General features: G+C 46.2%; 1 protein-coding gene across 1 annotated transcript in view; it reads right to left on the bottom strand.

Annotated features, from left to right (window-relative positions):
• The window catches only part of galt (galactose-1-phosphate uridylyltransferase), a 48,447-nt gene that overhangs the window by 21,882 nt on the left and 3,576 nt on the right, over positions 1-22,989 (bottom strand). Inside the window, exons 5-6 of the mRNA XM_005803933.3 lie at positions 19,336-19,465; positions 18,724-18,780 (exon numbers count right to left, since the gene is read on the bottom strand). Of these exons, the coding sequence (XP_005803990.1) occupies positions 18,724-18,780; positions 19,336-19,465 (187 nt within the window). The remainder of the gene's footprint in view (positions 1-18,723; positions 18,781-19,335; positions 19,466-22,989) is intronic.

The following is a 22,989-nucleotide window of genomic DNA, read 5'->3' as shown; positions in this document are numbered from 1 at the left end:
GAAACAGGAAATGTCGCAAGCAGTTCTGAACAGATGGTCAGAGCGCACAGGATGGTTGGAGTGTTGAGTTTGACTGAAGCAACGGAGAAAGGGGAAGTACGGGACTTTCCACTGTGGTCAGCAGAAATAGGTTGGGCAATGTGGGGGCTTTTTCATGATACATAGCAGATGTGAAGCAAGTCACGTAGACCAAATTTCCCCATACACACACATGGGGGAGAGATGCATAAAAAGGGGCTGAAAAGAGGAACCAGCCGTTCCCAGTCCGACGGCGCAGAAGGAGAGACAACTTGCTGAAGCAGATTGAGCCACGGACCGCACTTCAGAACCACGGGAGAGCTCGGACTTCACACCGCCAAGAAAGGACTGGGTTCCATCGCCCCATCCCTGGTTCTTCATTCGATCGTCGGTCTCGTCTCAGCCCAGCAATTACAAACTCTGCAACAAGACTTGGAGGAAGGACAAAGCTCCCTCAGGGATGAGGAACTGGGTTTTGCAAAAGGATTCGCCCCACGTTGGGCGCCATGAAGGTTATCCTGCAATAGTCAGCCCCGCCCACTCCCCACTACTACCCAGGGCTGCCTACTGACCAGTTCTCTGTCTAACAGGTCCGGAAAATCTCTGAGACCTGGGTATTACCCTAAAAGTACTCTATAAGAGATAATCTATTTAAACTGGTGGCGAAAGTGATTCGTCTAGCTCTAACTACCTCCAATCCAGAAGTTATGACCCTTTACAGTTAAGAAACAATCAGCTGAGTAGCCCTCACAGCTGCATAATTCCAATAACCACTTCTGTTAACGGTAGCCCACTTTCTAAATCATAACTTGCACTTGGAACCGGCTAGATTATGTTTAGTGACTTAGATGTAAGTCCCAGGGTCATTATTTATTCTCACCAAAGGAAATTATGAAGCCTCCTATTTACTGGAATCATGTACATTAGTTTTACCTTAATTAAAAGAACTGAACGAAGATTAAATGACTCTATTAATTCCAATGTCCACCAACCTCTTTAGAATTTTATAGTATAAATTTATTAAGCAAGCTTAAGCAGGGATATGCGACATACAAATCAATAATCAATCGTAAATAATTCAAAAACAGTGTAATAAAATTTACATGTACAATCATACTACCCTGTCCTCTTTTCCCTGACTAAAGTCGCAAGTTCTGAGATGGAATTTCAATGAGCAGATTCAACTCATACCCAGACGATGGTGGATCTTTGGCAACAGGAATTTCTAGCATCCTTGGTTGAGGTCTTTGCCTTGTGTGGAAAAAACCCTCTTTAGAAAAGAAACAAAGCAGAACGGGTCCGAATCCTTTTGCAAAACCCAGTTCCTCATCCCTGAGGGAGCTTTGTCCTTCCTCCAAGTCTTGTTGCAGAGTTTGTAATTGCTGGGCTGAGACGAGACCGACGATCGAATGAAGAACCAGGGATGGGGCGATGGAACCCAGTCCTTTCTTGGCGGTGTGAAGTCCGAGCTCTCCCGTGGTTCTGAAGTGCGGTCCGTGGCTCAATCTGCTTCAGCAAGTTGTCTCTCCTTCTGCGCCGTCGGACTGGGAACGGCTGGTTCCTCTTTTCAGCCCCTTTTTATGCATCTCTCCCCCATGTGTGTGTATGGGGAAATTTGGTCTACGTGACTTGCTTCACATCTGCTATGTATCATGAAAAAGCCCCCACATTGCCCAACCTATTTCTGCTGACCACAGTGGAAAGTCCCGTACTTCCCCTTTCTCCGTTGCTTCAGTCAAACTCAACACTCCAACCATCCTGTGCGCTCTGACCATCTGTTCAGAACTGCTTGCGACATTTCCTGTTTCAGGACTGTACTGTATTCCTCTCTTTTTCTATAACCCACTATTATGTATTATAGCTCATTAAACACATCAAATCTGTTGTTAAACCTGTTTGAATTAATTTCAAATGATTACAACTTCACATTATCACAAGTTTGATCCTTAGTTAACAATCAATCACATCTCTTACTTATTATAATTCATCAACCATAATCTTTCCACAGTTAATTCATTACAGAAATCATTACAGATCACATTTCAGATAATACATTTCAGAAGGTTATTATGTGATTACTTGTATTCATTTTACTATTCCTTCATATTCAATTTAATTAGCTTTTAATCAAACTACAAGATTACTTATTTTCTCTCAGGCCTCTATGCACCTTTTCTGCATGCACCCGGAAAGATCTCACACCCTATGCCAGTTTTCTTGACACCCCCTCCATGAGATCGGACGGTGCTTCGCAGAAAACACAGAGTCCAAAGTCAAAAGAGATCAAGTCCATCATCACAAGTGATAGTGAGGATGTCCCGCTCATAGCAGGTAACCGGAGACAATGAAGGTGTCCAGGAATCCACAACCGCATACTCCGACAGATTGGATGGCGGAGAAAGCCAGCGTTCTGCGCCCAAATCGTTGTCAAGTGTAGAGTCACCTGAGACGGAAAGGGTGGAACGTTCCAGCGGAGGCGGCAGAGGCGAAGGCAAGTCCATGCCGAAGTCTGGCAGCGTTGATGGATTGTTGCAGTAGCCGTCCAACTCTGCCAGCAGATCCTGGAAATCCATATCACTTGGTGATGGAGATGAAGGGGAAAGGATGTCCTCAGTCTGGCATGCTTGGGGAGATGAACTGAGGTTCTCAGTTTGGGTACCTCTCTCGTTAGTCGCACTGCTGGCTTGGCATCCGACGTCGATAAACAAATCCGGAGACACGGGACGTGTAGGCGGAAGATAGTCGCCCACCGCCACAACTCGGCCATCCAACAGATGTAAAGTTGGGAGGCATTGCCGAGTAAGTTGGTGTTCCCACAACTTATGAATTACGGGCAGCCGTAGCCCCGTATACAATGGAGATGCTGGGAAGTCGTCGTCGGCTAGGCCAAATGCAGAGGTCCACACGATTTTGTGCACCCGTTCCAGGGATCTAGATGTGGAATCCGCTATGTAGGGCAAATCCTCCAGCCCTGTGGCGCAGAGAATTGCCGTTACATCATTAAAATGGCTGCTCACGCATTTGTGACACCAGCGGGCGGACGATGCCACCCAAATGAATCCATAGGATTCTGCGGTGATCCCACATCCCACACAGCAGGTTGATGCCTGAGGAGAAACAGCAACCCAGGTAACTTCATGATCAGTGGTTATTGATTAACTACATGTACTTACAATGACGAAAATGCTAAAGCGAAAGCTGAGAGAGTAGGCTGGTTTTAAGCCCGTGTGCCGGCTTGTTTTGCGAGCCAAGGTGAATTAATCACAGGAGCCGAAATGTCATGATCTGGTGCTGGTTCACCTCGATCATAGACATGAGCTGAATCATGGAATATTGCCGCGTAGGTCATCAGCCATACAACAATGGCGAGATCCGAGGTCTCATGAAGCCAGTAGAGGACCACCAGGATCCCCCAAACCGTTGCCCAAAGAGCCAGAATTACCCACTTTTGCATCCAAATTCGCCGTCCTCGACCTTTGATAGACAAGGCCTGGCGCGCTAAGTAGATGAGGATAGATACTGCGAAAAGCCCTTCTAGAATAGCTGTGAGAATCTTAAATGGGGCGGTTCGTGTAGCTTGTGCTCCCCCCAGGACCAATTCCAGTATCAGGGCTGCGGTATCGGTGATGAGCCACAGGCAGACCACAACGCCCCTGCGCCAGTTAATGCGAGTACGGCCCATCAGGTAACAGGCGAAGAGGGACGAAGCCAACCCCCATCTGTGGAGAATGATTGGGCGGAGGATAAGCTTGGCATATCCTTGTAGCGCGACGAAGATCCTCATAGGATGTCCCTTGGGCCAAGGACCGGTGTGGCAGAAGACTACCCAGGCCAGGGTAATCCCTAAGTGCTCAATGGTACTCACTTGAATCGGTGCAAAAAGTGAGTTGGGATTTGATGAGTTGGTCGAAGAGTTGTTTTCCATGATGTGAGATGATGGTCGCTCTGGATCAGGTCCTATCGGCAGCTGCGATGAAGGTTGAATGGCTCGCAGGCACACGGCAGTTCTCTCTTATGCAGAAGTAGGCTCCTCCTTAGGGGGGAGGGGCTGGTAGTTCCTCTTTTTGCAACGACAAAGTGCTTTCAGCCACGCCTCCAAGACGATTTTGCCGATGAGTATGGCTACGGCGACGCCCAGGAGACCTAAAAGATATGGCCATAGCACGCTCAAAGCGTCTAGCAGCCACTGTTCAACAATGTTGAGGCCTTCTTCCACCACATGAGCAATTTCTTCCACAACCTCGGTGGCGACGGCCACCAAAGTTGCTCCCATAGTCTCATACCAGAAACAGTCATGTCTATTAGAGCCTTCTCCACATTGCTGCCAATGCTCCATAGTGGTGGAGCAGGTGAGATTGGAATACAACAGGTTGGGTCCTACCCAGTCAAACCCTGAGTCGATGTTCCCTTCACACAGACTTTTCCGAAAAGCATGTCCTTCGGCGATGGCTATAAGGGGATTTGGAATGAACGGAACGGGTAGTCCAAGAATGCTCTTGCGCTTCTGGAGATGATATCCTAGGATTGCGTCGGTACATGTCCGTCCGCTCACTATGGCCCTCCGCCACGTGCCATTGATTTTCCGCCAAGTAACCTCAGAAGAGTGAGTGTCATACTCCTCTGCATAATGTTCCTCGCAGTAGCTTTCCCAACCTCGAACGGTTTGGCAGGGTCTTCTGGCCAAACTGATTGTGCATTCGAGGACCCGTCTCGTTGTGTTTCTACAGGTCATGCGCCAAGGTCTCGGGTTGACATAACTGTCAGGTCTCCAAAAAACCCCAGGCCAAATCATGCGGTCTTTCGAATAAACCGTGGCGATGTACTGGTACTTAACCCAGTAGTTTGTTGATTCCGTGAGGCATGGTGTTACCCAAGCTTCGAACTCATCTTGTTGGAGTCCCCACCACTCGTATTCCCAATTTCGAGTGTAATCTTCATACCAGGCCCGCAAAGCCCACTTAGCAGTAGGTGCTTTGTCAGGATCAGGGCAGTTGTACCTCCAGGTGGAGTGAAGAGCGTTCCCCGTTTGCCAGAGGTCACAACGTGGCGATGAGTGGGTTTTCCTCCAACAGGTGTCATTAAGGCTCTCAAAAATTCTTTTGGCGACACATTTGTCAATTTTTGCAAAGTCCGTTTTAGGAGCGCTCAGAAGGTCATCAGGAGTTGGAAGGGGTTGTGTACGCAAATTGGCAATGTGTAGCTCCTCCAAACCAGTATGAGAGCGAACCGTTCCCTCCGGGAAATCTCCCATAAAGAACGTCTGGTCTTTGGCTATGAATGTCCATGGGAATGAGTTGTTCAGCCAGGTTTCAACTTCTGTGCGGACTGTGCGTGTAGAGTGCCACAAATCGGCCCAGTATTCCTCTATGGCTGTAACTATATAATTCTGTCCTGCACATTGCACAAACTTATTCCAGAGGCAAGGATTTAACCAACGAAAGTGGTGTGTATAACAGTGCTTTTGCTCATTTTCATACATAAACCGTCTAGGTCCTTGTCTGATCAGGAAAGCCGTCATGTTAGTTAAATTGGCTGGTGTAGGTGAAATCGTTGCATTGACTGGAAGGATACCTCGAGAGGCATTTCGGAAGGTCCAGTTGCCCGTTGGTGCTGTTGGGATGATGTCATCCTTTCTGCAGTTCAGGTGGATGTCTCCCCAAAATTCCCCTCGTGGAAGCCAGGCCCGACAGCCTGAGGACCTGTGTGGGGCTGGGTATACTACTTCGGTATCCCAGTACCCTTGACTTGGCATCAATAGCAGCGATCGACAAGCCATGTTGCAATGCCATTCTGGCATACCTCGGTCCGGGTGAATCCAGTTGCATCTGACGGTCCGTCGTTCTTTGTTTCGCAGAACCCGTATCCAGCAGAGCACTCCAGTTTCGAGGAAGTCATAGTTGTAGATCTCCCAGGTGCGATTCAGAAGGTCGTCCAGAGTGGAGTCGTTCAATCCGAAGGCTCGGCGCTCCACGTACTTTTTCCCGTTGTCTTTGGCTAACAGCCCGGTTCGGTTCTGGACAGATGTGTCGTTGTTCCATGGTACAAAAATAGCCGTGGTGCTTGTATTCCAACAATTGAAGTTAGCGTACTTAGAATGTCCGTAGGTGACTCTTGTATGCGTAAGATACCACGGTCCAACTCCGATGAAGTAGAAGATAGTAGCAAGAACAGCAGCAGCAAACAGCAGGGCAAGAAGCGTTAGCAGCCCTTTCAGGCATAGGGTTTTTCTGGTTATCGTAGTCGTTTTCCGTAGCAAGGGTTCGTTAGAGGTCTCCGAGTCGTCGTCAGTGTCAGTAGAGCTGTCTGAATCCGATGTGATATCCAGGCAATTCGGGTCTGTAGGCTTGCGCCTCATGCCGATAGCATCCATCCTGGCCAGATTAGTGCTTCCCTGGGATCCGCTGTATCAGGCGTAGTGCAGATTTTTCTCAGAGAGTTGAAGTGGCCCTGGTTGGCAGGGTTCTTTCCAACCCGTCTGGTGGCCCTTCTCTGCTGCAGGGCTGTATATATGGGAGAGGGGTAGGGTAAATCAGGCTCCAACCCCCTCCACACCCACTTCCAGTGGAACACCCTCCAGTAGTCCGGCCTAGGGAATGGGCCTGGGGCGGTTCCATTTTTCAGCGCCTGGTCTTGCCAGGATTCGTGTTTGTACCCTATTGGGGCAGGTACTGAGACGTAGGTGTACAATGATTGTCCATGCAGAGTTAGTCTAGTGCGGTACCCCCAGGTTGACGGAGTAAAAATCCTCTGGTGTGGTGGATTGGGGTAGACCCTGTCTATTTCCAATTTTAATGGAAGCTTGGTGTTATTAAATATATAACATTCAGGATTTATTTCCCTCCTTACTATGGTTTTCGCCATACTTGGTGAAGTGGTCCAAATCATCATGTCATTAAGTGAAATTTCACAATACAGTCCTTGCAGTGGTTCAAGATAATGGGGACCCCACCTAATCCGTAGTTCGATCCCCCATACCCTGAGATACACTGTATTAAAAATCCAGGGCAGAGATCTTGGGCACATAGGTGAGATTGATGCAACATTAACCGTGTTGTCGGATCCTCTTCCTTTCCAAGCGGGCGGTGCGGTAGGGATAAATAAATGTGGCTTCATGGCAGGGGGCGTCGTGTATTCTTCACTTTCCCCCACCTCTTTTACGTTTTGGAAATTGGTGGGTCGGAGATATATGAGAAACTTGAGAAAATAGGCCTCGGTGAGCGGATTGGAAACAGTGAAATCTTCTCTTGGCATATCTAGTAGAATGGAGGTGGTAGGGAGTTTTAAAAACGGGCCTCTGTCTGATAGTCCCGATGAGACTCCAACCCCCACTTTGAACAATCTAGTCACAAAACACTGTCTCCCCTTTCGCTTTTTGGTTTTTTGCTGACCTGCAGACTCGACGACTCGTTTTCCTCCTTCCGGTGCGTCCATCAGTCTTGGTTTGTCTTTCTCCATGGAAATGCTGAGGCGAGCTTCTGCCAGGCGTGAGTTTTGGGTTTCTTCTTGGGAGGCTCCGGCTCCGTACTGGACACGGTGGCGTGAGTCTGCTCGTCTGGTACCACTTTGATGGCTGCTCCGACTGAGTAGATCCCTTTATAGGGGACGGTGATCATGCGCACTGACAGCTGGACATGACAGGAGGTGCTAGGATCAGAGGGCGTACTCGCCCTGTGAGCCACGCCTCCCGGGTGTTGCAAAACTCCATCCCGAAACTGGGATTCCGCTGTCACCCAGTACAGGCAAGACTTCTCCTTTGGTCTCACCGCATTGCTGCCCCATCCTTCCACCTCTGTGGTGTAGTAATACATATCCGAGCTGCGCACCCCATCTTCTCTTGGTACATCCGGCAGATCCACTATGGGTATCGTGCAGTCATTGATGACCTCCAAAATTAGATGTGCCCAGGTGGTTAGTTCCCAGGGGCCTGTCCACCCACCGTTAACGGCTTGCTCTCGGGCGTCATCTGGGAGTGCACTTAGCTCCTCAGCTGATGGTTGGTATGCATGAGGCCGATGTACCCGGAAGACCACAGGAGAGTGGTTGGCATTCAATGGTGGACACGACAGGGATGCTCTAGCAGCGTCATATGGCCAGGCGGCCTGAACAGAATCCCACAGGACATCATGGGGCCCTTCTTCCCTCTTCCACACCCATGGGTCCAGTTCCTCTGGAGTGTTCGGAGGGGCGGAAGGTCCTGGTAATATTATCGGTATGGAGCTCCCATAGTTCGGCTGTACTTGCCCATAGGTTCTGTAATATCGCAGCGAGCTGTAAAATCTTGTCACTTGCCACCCTTCAGCTTCGCCTGTCAGTGTTACCTCTCCACTCTTCAGCTGTTCCTCGCACACAGGGCAGTGGTGTAGCTCATCTCCGTCCCACGTGCAATAACAAGTTCTTGGTTTTTCCTGGAGCCACCCCCATTGGGTTTCCAACTTAAGCCGGGGCAGGTAACCCACTCGGCAGTTCCCACAGACTGTGTTGTTCAATACCGTGACTGGGGAGACGCGAAGGTGTTGTAGCATCTCTGCGGTAGCCTCCTGGTGTCTTGGCTTCTCACGGCCCGGTCCTTCCCAGATAATGGGAAGATGGTGGTCGGCTAAACAAACCGGGCAGCCGCTTTTAGCTTTCCTCCAGACCAGCATCTCTCTGTCCTCCGACAGGACTCCATTTTTGGCCCAATCCAATTTCTTCAGGGCTCGTCCTGCCCAAATCCCTGAAGGGGTTCTTCTAATTACAACCACCCCTTTCACGGTGGCCAGTCCGAGATAGGGTGGAATGGTACATGATTCACTGGCCATTTCACCGGCTTCTGTTTCGCTTTAGTCAGGAACCGGCTTGAGCTGCTCGACTCCTTGGATCCCTTTTCTTTCCAGCAATACTGTGTTCCTATCCAGTACTCTCTTGACGATGTCAGTTGTCTCAAACTTGGGTTTTACTGCTGCATGTACAGGTTGCTCTCTTGCTTTGACCCACACGCGCTGTCCCTCTCGGAATGGCACTCTGGGCGTCAGCTTCTCCTTTTTGTCGCTGGAGCCCCGCCCCACTTCCTTCGTGGTGAACGGCCGTTGGTTGAGTTCCATCGCAGGGGCGGGTCTTTCGGCTCTGCTTCTGTCGTTCAGGGCCTGCCCTATTTCCACCGCTTGGGTGCTCCAACTGTTGGTGTTAGCATTTTTAGCTATCCAGCTTTTCACTAACCCTATGGCTCGTTCCACCACTCCGTTAGCTTGTGGGGTGTAGGGTGGCGAGTAAACTCGCATTACTCCATACTTCTGACACCACTGGTCAACCTGTGAATTACGGAAATGAGTCCCATTGTCCGTGCGCAGCTCTTTCGGGATTCCCAGGGCACTGCATACTTGTTCCAGCATGCCGACAACGCTATTGCCGTTTGCTTTCCTGGCTGCTTTTGTAGTTACAAACCCCGACATGGAATCCACCAGCACTAAGAGGTACTTCTCACCTCTCCTTCCTGTTATCCCCATGGGTCCTGCAACATCCATGCAGACTGAGCCCCAGGGGACTGTGCTTTTGATGGACAACCCATCCATCCGCTGCCCTCGGCGACCTGCGTTGTATTGACCACACACTTCACAGTCCCTTAGCACGCGTTGGACTTGTTTCACTGGGATCCAAAGGTCTTGCTCCTCCAGTTCCTTACGGGTAGGTCGCACGCCTGCATGTCCAAGGGCCTCATGCACGCTCCGCACGACCTCGACCACGTATTCTTCTGGGACCTCCCGTCCTTTGGGAGTTCTGTCCCACTTCTCGGTACCGACAAAGACGATCTTCCTTTGTTGGACATAACAGTCCACTTCATCATTCCCACGCCAATGAGCTCCCTCATGCGTGTGTGCTCTTTGATGCTCGACATCTATTTCCAACTGCAGTTTTAGCTCAGCAATCTTTTTCCACAAGTCTTTGTGTGCCACTGGCTTGCCCTTTGCTGTCTCGAAACCATTCTCTTCCCAAATGGCCAAGTCTTCTCTGAGAGCCTGAGCGCAGTAGTAACTGTCGGTTACTAACCTGGCACTTTTGATTTTCCTTTTCACTAGCTCCAGCAATCCTTCCAGTACTGCCGTCACTTCTCCGGCTTGAGCACTACCCGGGGCCTTTCCTTTCTGGCGGCATTTCTCTTTGCCGTCCTGCTTCAGAATAAATCCCCAGTATGCCGACTGGTCGGACCCCTTTCTGGATCCATCGGTGTAGATTGTCCATTCCGGTTGTCCTGGCTTCTCAAGTGTTTCTTGTGGTTTTTTCTTACTGGTAGGTTGTGCTGGCCCAATTTCAAGCTCCGGGTCCAGCAAGATGTCCTCCCATCTTCCCCACCGAGTATTGGTTGCTTTAGTACTTTCCACAGTTCCTTTTCTTAGGTACTTGTGAACTTGGCTTTGTGTGATGACTTTGACTGGTTGTCCTTGTGCTAAATCTTTCAGCACACCCCAATAGCGGGCTAACACCGCTAGCTCTTTCTCTTCCTGCGGGTATTTCTTTTCAACAGAAGTTAGGGTGTAACTCCACAGGGTAACTAAGCCTCCATTTTCGTTACTCACTTTGATCATGGCATCGTCATTCTCGCAGCTGATCTCTGCCACCAGTCTTTCTGACAAACTCCTTGGTTCCAATCTCACAGCTGCTTGAATGGCCCTTCTCAGTTCCTCTAGGTTCTGTTGATTTGCTGCTGTCCAAACCCAGGGTCTTTTTCCGTCTTTCTCGTCGCCCTCACTTTTCCTCAGGCAGTGGTACAAAGGTTTGGCATATTTCTGATAGTTGGGTACATGGTCTCTGACATAGTTGCACAGTCCCAATATTTTCTGCAAATCATTTTCTGACTGTGGTGGTTGAATGTTCGTCAGCTTTTCTCTGTACCCATCCGAGAGTCCCAAGTCCGACGTGACTTGGAAACCCAGATAGTTCACTTGGAACTGTCCAAATTGACATTTCTTGAGGTTTAGCTTCAAACCTGCCTTGGTGAGATTTTCAATCACCTTTCGTAGCCTCTCTAGGTGTTCTTCTTCGGTGTCATCAGCAATAAAAACATCATCAATGTACACAGTAGCACCTACGTCCCCCAATACTTCCATCACTGCTGACTGGAACACATTTGGGGAGTTCTTGTATCCCTGGGGCAACCTTTGCCACACATAGCTCTTGCCTTTGTGGGTGAATGCAGTTTTACCTTGCGACTGTCTGGCAAGGCGTAGAGAGAAAAATCCATTGGCTAGATCGATGCAGGACTTGAACTTTTTGACTCGAAGAGTTTTCAACGCTCCTTGTGGATTGATCAAACTGGCTCGGTTTGCTATTGTTCTCCGATTCAGGGCCTTGAAGTTGATAACTGGCCTCCAACCCCCTCCAGCCGATTCAGGTTTCTTCACCGCCTGGATGGGGCTGTTGGTGATCGGGTTGAGCTCCTCTCTGATGATCTCTAGGGCGCCCAGCTCCTTCACGATCTTGTCCATCTCCTCGACTGCTCCTGGGTTCAACGGGTACTGCCGAACAGGTGGATGAACCCCACCTTCGATGTGATGAACAAACTTTGGGCCCAAATCTCCACAATCGTTCTTGAACCGTGCTACCTGTGCTGTAGCGATGATTTTACGTAGCTTCTCTTTCCCAGCCGGGGAGAAGTCACTCTCTTCAAGTTTCTGTTCTGTCACCGTTGGTATGTCGACCGGTTTGTACCAGTCTTGCTTTTCTGACCCTGCTTGAGTCGGGCCGACTTTCACCAATCTTGCTTTCAAACTTGTCAGCCTTCGCTCCAGTCGGCGATGTGTGCCTTTCTTTTTACTGAGTTCGTCTAAGTCTTTTACTGTGAGGAGATTGTAGGGACCTTTCACCCATACTACTCCTTTCCAGGTTCCATATGGCATTTCTTCTATTTTTCCATTGGCAAACTGAACCTTCAGGTGTCCTGCTGTTTTTAGGTCTTTGCGGGTCATCGACACCTCCGCTCCGGTGTCCACTAGGTAGGGCACTCCTTCCACTTTAGCGTAGATTTCGTCCCCTTCCCAGTAGGCATTTTCTAAAACGACCCGCGACCTGGACGCCATTACTTTGGTGACCCTCCGGCCCCGGCTTTACGGGACTCACGGAGGGCCGTCCTCTCTTCTTGGCTCAATTTCCTATACTCCTCATCTGTCAGGAACTGACCTTTTCCTGGCTGGTTTGATGAAGCCGGAGGGTTGGTCGGTTTCCCTTGCGGTCCTGGTGGTTTCTGCTGGAACGGCCGGTTCCGGAAGTTGGATGGCGGTGTTCCTTGTTGAAACGGTCTGCTCTGGAAGTTGGATGGCGGTGCTCCTTGCTGGAACGGTCTACCCTGGAAGTTGGCTGGTTGTCTGATGTTAACCCTTCCAGGTGGCTTTGCCGGTTGGCTAGCCTCCTTCTTCCTTTTGTCCTCGTAGTACTGTTGTTCCAGGTCGAATCCCTGCACCGCTACATCCATCTGAGCGACCGTCGTGCTTCTCACTGGCAACTTCACGAACACGATCTCCCCTCTGCGTCCTTTTGTCACCTCACGCAGTACTTTCACATATCTCGCAGGGGAAACGGTCTGTTTAAGTGTGTGCCACAGCGGTTCCAACCGGCTTCCCTTGTCCAGTCGTCCTCTAGCTCTCTTCACCTGGGACTCTTCATCATCCATGTCCTCCAACACCAGCCTTTCATAGTTGCTCTGTGCTGAATCTGTTCCAACCATCGGGTCCGAGGTCACGCTGGTCAGCCACAACTTTTTGGCTCCCTCGTGGTTGGTGGTAGACAACACGGTTGGCCAAACATCTTTCAGATACTCCTCATTGTTTTCGTCTGCGTTTTTACTCCTAATCACCAGCCTTAGATTCTTCAGCTCGGCGTAAGCGTCCTGTCCCGTATTAGCGGCAGGTAGCTGAGCCAACGCCCCTGGTGGTCTCACCGGGATCTGTGGTCCTGGCTCCGAAGACGTCGCCTGGGGTTCCTCTTCATCAGCCGACACTTCGTCCAGCTTCTGTCGAGCCTCCCTGGAGTATTTGAAGGCGGCTTTCTTCAGTCGTCGCAGCATCACATCATACATAATTCCAATGTATGCATTCCTGAAGTTGGTAGTCAGGGAATAGTGTGCTGTCAGTGTAGAGCAGGATGGTGTCATCAGGATGTTAGCCCATTCTCCGACTGTCGCTTCCACCTCGAGCAGCACACGGTCTCCCAATCTGCTGGCCCATCCTGCCGGGATCTGGTACTCGGTCTGGCCGACTTCTGGTACATACGTACGCCGTCCGTCCTTAGCCTGCACGGGACCCCAGGTCACGTCTCTTGCCAGTCTCTCAGAAGATCCTTCGATGTCAAAGGTTTCTATTTCTTTCTTCTTACCCCGGTGCTGTCCTGTTCGGAGTGTTTTATGCTCGGTCGGTAGTTGCTTTGGGTCGGAGAAGACGCTGCCGTGATCGCTCTCCTCTTCTTCTTCTCCAGGATGTTCGATCTCCGGTTGCTCCTCTTCGTCCTCCGAGTCACTGATGTCCTCATACTGCTGTTGTCGAAGAGGTTCTCTCCTGGGGGAGTTCAGCGGTCGAATCTTGGCTGGTTTCATCGGTCCTTCTTCTTTCGGGACCGTCGGCTGCTTATTCTTAACTTTTCCCGCATTGGGTTTTTTCAGTTCACTGCGGCTCTCTTCAAACGAGAACTCCTTAACGTACCTTGCTGCGGAGAACTCTGGTTCAACAGGTGCCTCCTTTATCTTTATCCTGGGCGGCTGCACGGCTTTGGCTTTACCGATCTGGGTGGTGTTTGAAACCTCACTCTGTGGAATTTTTAAGGGATATTTCTTGATTTCTTGCGATGGATGGCTAATGCGGCATTGCTCCTCCATCTCAGCTGCCAATTTCACCCCTTGCTCAGTGCGGAGTCGATGCAGACGGGGGTCAATCACCACCACCACTTCTTTGAACACAAAGAAATGACTGTTGGTCCTGGCTATATTCACCACTCCGTTCTCCGCGATTGATCTGGCGGTGTCCCTTGGCAGATCTGGCGATCTCAGTCCTTGTACACTCACTATCACTCTTCTCATGCATTCGTTGCTGGCTGCTGTCAGGCCCCGCTCGAGTCCATGCCACATCTTCTTCCGATATTCCTCCAAACTCTCTCCTTTTCGGTAGACGTCAATCGGGACTAGGATTACAGCTCCATAAGGGAGACTATAGCCGTTCATCAAGACTACTTCTCCCCTTGTCTTTGGGCTACAGGTGGCTTCTAGCAATTTTGAATCCGCTTGGTAATATTGCCCTGCTTGGTCCTCAAGGCTGCGTCTGAACTTTCGATTGTGGATCTTGTATCTGTCATTGGTGAACACAATCAGTCCGTCACCCTCAAGATCCCATATTCTTCCAATAACCTGATAAATCCGGAGGCCGGTCTGCAGTCTAAAGTTGCTGGCCCCCGGTGGTATTTCGGCTAATTCTCGGGCCATCCTCCAGGTGTCCGATTTCTGAGTCTTCTTCTTAGGGCGACCGGGGTCCCGCTGCTCCTCGTCCGATTCCTCCCTGTCCTCGTCGGAACTGCTGGCCGCTGGGGTCTCCGTAGGTGGTAGTGGATGCCTCCTCTCCGTGCTGTGGGCTCGGGGATGAAACCCGGGCTCCAGACCTCGTCGCAGGGACCAGTCCCTGGCCGCTTGCTCCAACTGCTCCTCAGTGAGGCCGCCGACGAGCGCTTCCTCGGGGTCTTCCTCATTGGCTGGTGCAGGTGGGATGTCCTCGTTCCGCGATGGACCTGGTGGAGCTGAGGGACCTCCATCGCTGTCGTCGCTGCTGTCACCGCCGGCGTTGTCGTCGCTGCCGCCCGTCAGGTCTATCAGATACCTCGGAGGTTGCTTCGTCTGGCGAGTCGGTGTCGTGGTTCTGCTGGGCAGTCGGGACGGAGGCTCAGCCACCTCCGACCCTGCCTCTTCGAGGGCTCGCTCCTTTTCCTTGCCCTCTTTGTAGGTTGAAAGTCTCTGCATGGCCTCAGCGTAGTCTTTGTACTGGTTCACTCCCTTGGCGTTTGGGTCCACCAGGATTCCATCGATGCCCGCCGCCAAGGTAGCTGTTTTTACTACACGGTCATACTTTTCGGAGGGGCTGTGGACAATTCGTAGCTCACCATCCGCCCATCCTTCAAGGAGGTCAGCGAACCATTCCAGCCATCCTCTAACCTCCGGCTTCTTAGCCACTTTCACCGGGCATCTGACGACCCCCAGTCGGTGGCCGTGTCTAAGCTGGGTGCAGTAGTATATCCGTTTTTGCACTATGATTTCCATTGGGCTCCGAGCCACGTCCTTGCTCATGGTGAAGTGAGAATCAAAGAACATCTTTTTATTTATCTCAGTCCAGGATTCCAATCCATCACCAAGTAATATCAACATTACAGGAAATTGCGATAATGTAGATTTGGAAAGATGGGATTGATGATTCTTCCCATCCCGGCTGATGTTGCTTGCCTCTTGTTCCATTGCTGGCTTTTGTAGGGGCTCCAGTTCCCCTCTTTCTTCTTCTTCACTCATAGTTGTCTTTGTCTTTCGAGTCGCCTATCCCCCAAAGCCTCTCTTTGCACTTTCGAGTAGGGATGGGTCCAGGCTGTGTTGGCTACTGGCTTCACTGTCTGGATCTGGTCATTCTATCCTCAGTAGAAGCTTTCCCTCACCTGTATGCTATACAGTTACTGCGAGGGTTGTGACTGATGGCCTTGTCAGTCACCACTAACTCTCTTCCCTAAGAGTTAGAAACCCAAGTGAGCTATTCAGAGTCTCGCATCTGTTTTCACTGACTTGGTGTCTTTGGGGCCCGCCTACTCAGTTGTGCGCCGCCCCACGTTGGGCGCCATGAAGGTTATCCTGCAATAGTCAGCCCCGCCCACTCCTCACTACTACCCAGGGCTGCCTACTGACCAGTTCTCTGTCTAACAGGTCCGGAAAATCTCTGAGACCTGGGTATTACCCTAAAAGTACTCTATAAGAGATAATCTATTTAAACTGGTGGCGAAAGTGATTCGTCTAGCTCTAACTACCTCCAATCCAGAAGTTATGACCCTTTACAGTTAAGAAACAATCAGCTGAGTAGCCCTCACAGCTGCATAATTCCAATAACCACTTCTGTTAACGGTAGCCCACTTTCTAAATCATAACTTGCACTTGGAACCGGCTAGATTATGTTTAGTGACTTAGATGTAAGTCCCAGGGTCATTATTTATTCTCACCAAAGGAAATTATGAAGCCTCCTATTTACTGGAATCATGTACATTAGTTTTACCTTAATTAAAAGAACTGAACGAAGATTAAATGACTCTATTAATTCCAATGTCCACCAACCTCTTTAGAATTTTATAGTATAAATTTATTAAGCAAGCTTAAGCAGGGATATGCGACATACAAATCAATAATCAATCGTAAATAATTCAAAAACAGTGTAATAAAATTTACATGTACAATCATACTACCCTGTCCTCTTTTCCCTGACTAAAGTCGCAAGTTCTGAGATGGAATTTCAATGAGCAGATTCAACTCATACCCAGACGATGGTGGATCTTTGGCAACAGGAATTTCTAGCATCCTTGGTTGAGGTCTTTGCCTTGTGTGGAAAAAACCCTCTTTAGAAAAGAAACAAAGCAGAACGGGTCCGAATCCTTTTGCAAAACCCAGTTCCTCATCCCTGAGGGAGCTTTGTCCTTCCTCCAAGTCTTGTTGCAGAGTTTGTAATTGCTGGGCTGAGACGAGACCGACGATCGAATGAAGAACCAGGGATGGGGCGATGGAACCCAGTCCTTTCTTGGCGGTGTGAAGTCCGAGCTCTCCCGTGGTTCTGAAGTGCGGTCCGTGGCTCAATCTGCTTCAGCAAGTTGTCTCTCCTTCTGCGCCGTCGGACTGGGAACGGCTGGTTCCTCTTTTCAGCCCCTTTTTATGCATCTCTCCCCCATGTGTGTGTATGGGGAAATTTGGTCTACGTGACTTGCTTCACATCTGCTATGTATCATGAAAAAGCCCCCACATTGCCCAACCTATTTCTGCTGACCACAGTGGAAAGTCCCGTACTTCCCCTTTCTCCGTTGCTTCAGTCAAACTCAACACTCCAACCATCCTGTGCGCTCTGACCATCTGTTCAGAACTGCTTGCGACATTTCCTGTTTCAGGACTGTACTGTATTCCTCTCTTTTTCTATAACCCACTATTATGTATTATAGCTCATTAAACACATCAAATCTGTTGTTAAACCTGTTTGAATTAATTTCAAATGATTACAACTTCACATTATCACAAGTTTGATCCTTAGTTAACAATCAATCACATCTCTTACTTATTATAATTCATCAACCATAATCTTTCCACAGTTAATTCATTACAGAAATCATTACAGATCACATTTCAGATAATACATTTCAGAAGGTTATTATGTGATTACTTGTATTCATTTTACTATTCCTTCATATTCAATTTAATTAGCTTTTAATCAAACTACAAGATTACTTATTTTCTCTCAGGCCTCTATGCACCTTTTCTGCATGCACCCGGAAAGATCTCACACCCTATGCCAGTTTTCTTGACAGTCTCTGTCCCCGAATTGAGTTTTCTAAATTACCGTGCCAGAAAGAAAAACATGAAGACGAGCAAAGCATCCAAGCTGTAATATAGGTGTGACTATGCATACCCCCTTACGCATAATGTGGCAATGCTGCACAGCTGCATCTGATTTCTGGATGAGGACTCAATTAACAGCTCTGACGCTGCGACATTTCTGACTTCAAAACCTGGACGTGTTTTTCTTACACATTTGTAATTCTTCAGTGGTGTGTGAAGGAGCTGCAAATTAGGGCCCTTGTAGATAAAGGTGTGTATGTGATAAGTGTTGTTTTATGTCATTTTTAAACTCATTCTGCATTTTGAAAGTAGCGGCCCCTCATGAATTTCTAAACTTGAACACAGAATTTTTCTATATAAAGACATACTAAATAAAAGGAATAATGTTATGTCTACAAAGTATCTATAAGCCTAGAGTAGACCCTCAGTTTTTGCATATGGTGTAGATATTGAGCAGTAATTAAGACCTGACAATACTTTTTGTAACTGGCACAATACCAGGGGGATTAACTTATTCTACAACACTCTGCAATTTCAAAGATATTGTAAAATCAGTAGCCTTATTTTCTTCTAATAGTTATTAAAGTGTAAAGTAATCCAAGTTTAGAGAAACTCTGTGAAAGATGTATAAAAAGTTTTAAAATAAGTTTAGCTTTTGTTGCAGCAGCCAAATTTCATACTTTTTGGCAAAGTCCAATCTCTGATGTATGTACAATTATTAATTTCAGCAATTATGCCACATAAAGAAAACTAAGCAAAACCAAAAAGAATGGTTTTGAATGGTAAACATACTAATAATTGAAATGTGACCTAAAAACTATAATTCACAAATTATATTTTCATGTGTTTCAGTGTCTAGGCATACTTAGTACATTTCTCTCAGCCATTTAAGTGAAACAGATGGGTTTTTAACTTTATAACTTTTAGACATGGGTGCCAACAAACACTGCTACTAGCGTAAACTTGAACATGTATTCAAGTGTTTTTAAAAAACATAAAATAGCTGAAATGTGACAGGCTAAGTAGGCGACACAGTTTAGAATACCATCACACACAATAAATAGAATAGAAAGGTAAATATGTGTGTAGAATTCACTCAGTGTGAGAATGTGGTGTTCAGGTGCTCGCCTTACCTGACAGTGAGGATGTGGATTCGAACAACCCATCATTGCTCCCTTATTTTCAAAAATCTGCAGACAGAAGGTGGGAGTCCATGTATATTTCAGGTGTAGATGATACAATGTGCTTTTTTGTCAAGTTAAATTACCATACCCAAGAGCATTTTGGATATTTCTGAGAAGATTTTTTTCTTTATGGTGTTGGCTGACATGCGAATGTGAGTGAAAACAGTTTGGGATCTGGTTTAAATTCAACACCTATGGTAAAGCGAATTATTTATGAAAGTAATTTATTCTCTTGGAACATAGCAGCACCTGAAGTTTGAAAAAAAAACACTGTTTTCACACAAAAGATTTTTTTCTGTTCCCAGAGGAAGTGATTTTCAGGTAGTTATGCACCTTAATCCATGTTTTCGTACATCTGTCTTTCTGAATAAGTGAGTTTGCACAGATGCACCATTAAAGTTTCACCGAGTTCAATGGAAACACCTTTAAAATACAAAATAACTGAATGGAAAATGTTGTGAAATTTGTGATGTGAACTTTTTACAGCTCTGCAATGTCAGAGAAAGTTAGATGAGGTGAGTGAAAATAAATAGCAGTGAAAGGAGTGTGTGTTTTATGCACCTGAACCCATGGATACGTAGCACCGAGTTCCTCTAAAATTTCAGCCCATTTATCAATGACCTTGATAATCTCTTCTTTTTTCATCAGAGGGAGGGTGACATCAGACCAGGGGTGGAAGCACATGACCTTACTAAACATGACACAGAGAATAGGGAAGAAATGGTAATCATGTAACAACATATAAGTATAAAAATCAGTAAGCAGGACTCTAAATGCCCATTCTGTCTGAATATAAAGCTTGACAATTTTTTCACAGAGACAACTAATCTCCTTGTGTCAGGAGAACAAAACTTTTGGGATTGTGACAAATAAGGTTGGGTGAGAAACCAAATTTATCCTGCCATCTAAAAGCCAATTGTTCTTTTTTGGTGGGCATGACAGAAAATGTTATTTTCTGCTGTTGCTGGGACAATGTGCTTTGGTCACTAAGACCAAGATTGAGCTTTTAAGAAATGAACCTACCTCAAAAAACCTTATTCCCACCAGATGATGGCTATAGGTCTCTTGTATGCTTGTTTCTTTTCCAGGTGCCCCTGATACTCTGATTGTTACACAAAGCATCATGAGCTCTTTAAATCTACCCCAAAATGGTATATCAGACACTAGGTGCACAAGCTTCTGCCATGGCTTTCAGAGCCCTCGAGTCCTGTAGAAAACCTGTTGCTGCGCCGCAGAAGACTATAAAACACAAGATGGGAGCAGCCTATACCTCAGGATTATCTCCAGCCTTGTGCAATGTTAAACTGGTAAGCTGCATCACTTTTGGATGTAATATTAACGGCTGAAATAAAATGTGTGTATTTTAAGGCCTTTTTTGTCTTTGTCAGGTGAGTCAGTGTTTCCTTTCTTTAATCCATCACTATTGAAGGTGCATGTCTAACAATTCTGTTCAAGCTCACGCACCTCATCAGAATCTATTCCCTCTCACTCTCTCTGTTCCTCTTGGTGCGTCTATTATTTATCCTGAGTTTTCTGCTGTGGTTCTGGTAGATATTAATAAGTAAAACACATGCCAGTGCTATCACTGATCTACTTGGCCTGGTTAAATTGATAATCTGCAGGAGTGCTGTTTGCATCTCTGTTGTGAAGTGAGATCACTGCTCTGGATACTACTGCATGCCTACTTTGAGATGTTTTTCAGATTGCATTGCTGAAGCTCAGGCTGTTGGCTAAAATGGTAAACTGAAAACATGACTATGTTTGGATCACAAACTTAAATTAATCCTTTATTAAACATATGATGGATCATTCTTCAAGCCTCACAAACAGGCAGCTATCTTCAAGAAGAGCAAAAAAAGTTTCTTGCACATCTATATCAATCTCATTCTCAGCACTGCCTGAAACTGATGGTTTCAGACAGTGCTGAAACTTCCCTATTTATGTCAAAAATTGGGAGACTGTGAGAAAACCTTTTTGTGCAGAAGTGAAACCTATTAAAAGAACCAGATTGGACAAGGAATCAGTAGGACAAACCCTATGTGTCAAATATTAAGTGCACTTTGTGGCCAAATTTACCTGTACACTAAACAATATTTTTAACATTTCCAAAGAGTTTGCAATGTGTGCAGGGTTTTGTAGACCATAGTGTCTGGTTGGCCTCGTAGTCAAACTGATTAGAGAGAAAACGTTTTATAAGTTTTATTAAAAAAAATTCCCAAGGCTTTTATTTCCCCTCTCGCTCTCTCTTTCTTGGTTGAGAATATATAACTGAAAATAAATGCTTAATAAATTAATAATCATATAATGGTTTTCCAATATTTACCTGCAACCACCTGGCTGTACTCAAAAATGTGACATTGCTGGTGCAACCAAATTTTCTATCAAAACTCTGATGGAGAAACACAAAGCTTTTATTTTTATTATTATAATTCTAAAATTGAAGAAATGGGATGAGATTTTTGACAGACACTTGAAGAGAGAAAAAATGACATAATTTGAACTTGATATAAAGTCATATCTACAATTCTGGGTTTAAATAAAACCATGCTGTGAGTTCAGCCATCTGAAACCATATGTAATTGTGTTGTTTCTTCTTGCGCTGTGTGATCTGTATGGTGTCCTTGAGTATTCTGAAAGGCACTTCTAAATAAAATGTATTTGTAATAGTAGTATTGTAGAAAAAGATTATTTGAGTATGAATTGAACATACCACCTAAATGTCTCTGTGGGCTTGGGGGGGAAAAAAAAAAGAAAAGTTCACTGTTAATGCAACTGTTTGTTATCAGGCTTGCAAACAGCGCCCAGGCAAACAAACGTGAATGTCGGAGTAAAAAAGATATTACATTTCTATTGACAGTTGCAGTCTTCTGGGACGAAAAGCAGCTAGTGTGCGATCAATAATTGAATGCGACTTTGGTGTTTATGCTCAGAGCAAAAATGAATGGTCTGTATTTATGAATTGTTCATGAGAAGACTTACAAGAGCTGAGAGCTCTGAGTATTTGTGTTTTTAAATCCAGTTGAACTCTAAAAGCAAAAAAAAACTAAAGTGTTGCTAGTTACTGTGAATGTATTGCAGATCTCTGGGTGGACAATATGGCAAAAATCATTTTATAATTGTATCCTAATACCACAATGTACAAATATTTAGTAGCAATTAAAAAAAGAAAGATAAGAGTATTTTGACCAGAGAACAGTTCAAAACATATTTTTTATCAGACATTTTTTTTGTTCATTTTGTCAAAATCTGTATACAGGAAGCATTTATTGACATGATTAACATATTGAAGACCTAAAGTAAACTCTCTCAAACCATTTTCCCTTAATCAAAAATGTGTTTTATTTAAAACGTAAACAACACAACCCAGGTAAAATGTACTATTGCTACATGAAAGGGGTGTGAATACTGAAATTTCTTTATCACAAAAATGTATTTGTTTTTTCAATTTCGTTGTCTCGTCTCCTTTGGCCATTCATATGCCCTATTACATACAAATCTGCTGCCATTTAGTTTTAATGAAATTATAAATTGTTGCAAAAGCTCCAATGCTCAAAATGTATGTATAATATAACTCAGTTCTGTATTTTCTGAAAACACTGCATGGAGCCCAATTTCCATTTATTTGGTTTCTGATCCCCTATGATGTCTGATCACACCAAACAAGAAGCAATTTCTTACAGGTTGGTATAAATTATAGTCCAGTAATCTCTTTCCCTTAAAGTAGACAATAGGTAGAAAGTTACTTTAAATCAGGTACAAAATGTCAAGCTGGCAGTTACGAATTGATGGATTATTCAAATGAAGTTCCACACAGCAGATGGATTCATTTCATATCTGACTTTTTAACTTCAAAAATCATAACTATCAGCTGGAGATTATTAAATTATTTGGCTTGATCAGCAGCTTTTGTATTTTATAATTTAACTGGTCTATATGGGCATCAGAAGCACTCAATGAAAACAGGGGCATGAACTCTTCAGAAAATCATTTTAAAAATATATATAAGTGTGTGAATTATGAACAGAGTTCATTGGAAACACCTAACTACCAACATATATTGACTGATATGCAACAGCTTCTTCTTTAGAATACTACACTACTACAATGGCAGTCCAAGAAATCTGTCAAGTTTGCAGCATGGTAAAGAGACATATCTGACCATTATAAAGTCTGCAAAATGTTACCATAGTTCATTGCTAGGATGCTGGAAGTAGA

Source organism: Xiphophorus maculatus, chromosome 8 (assembly GCF_002775205.1).
Source record: "Xiphophorus maculatus strain JP 163 A chromosome 8, X_maculatus-5.0-male, whole genome shotgun sequence".
NCBI classification, from domain to species: domain Eukaryota; kingdom Metazoa; phylum Chordata; class Actinopteri; order Cyprinodontiformes; family Poeciliidae; genus Xiphophorus; species Xiphophorus maculatus.
This window is presented reverse-complemented; position numbering and strand designations above follow the sequence as displayed.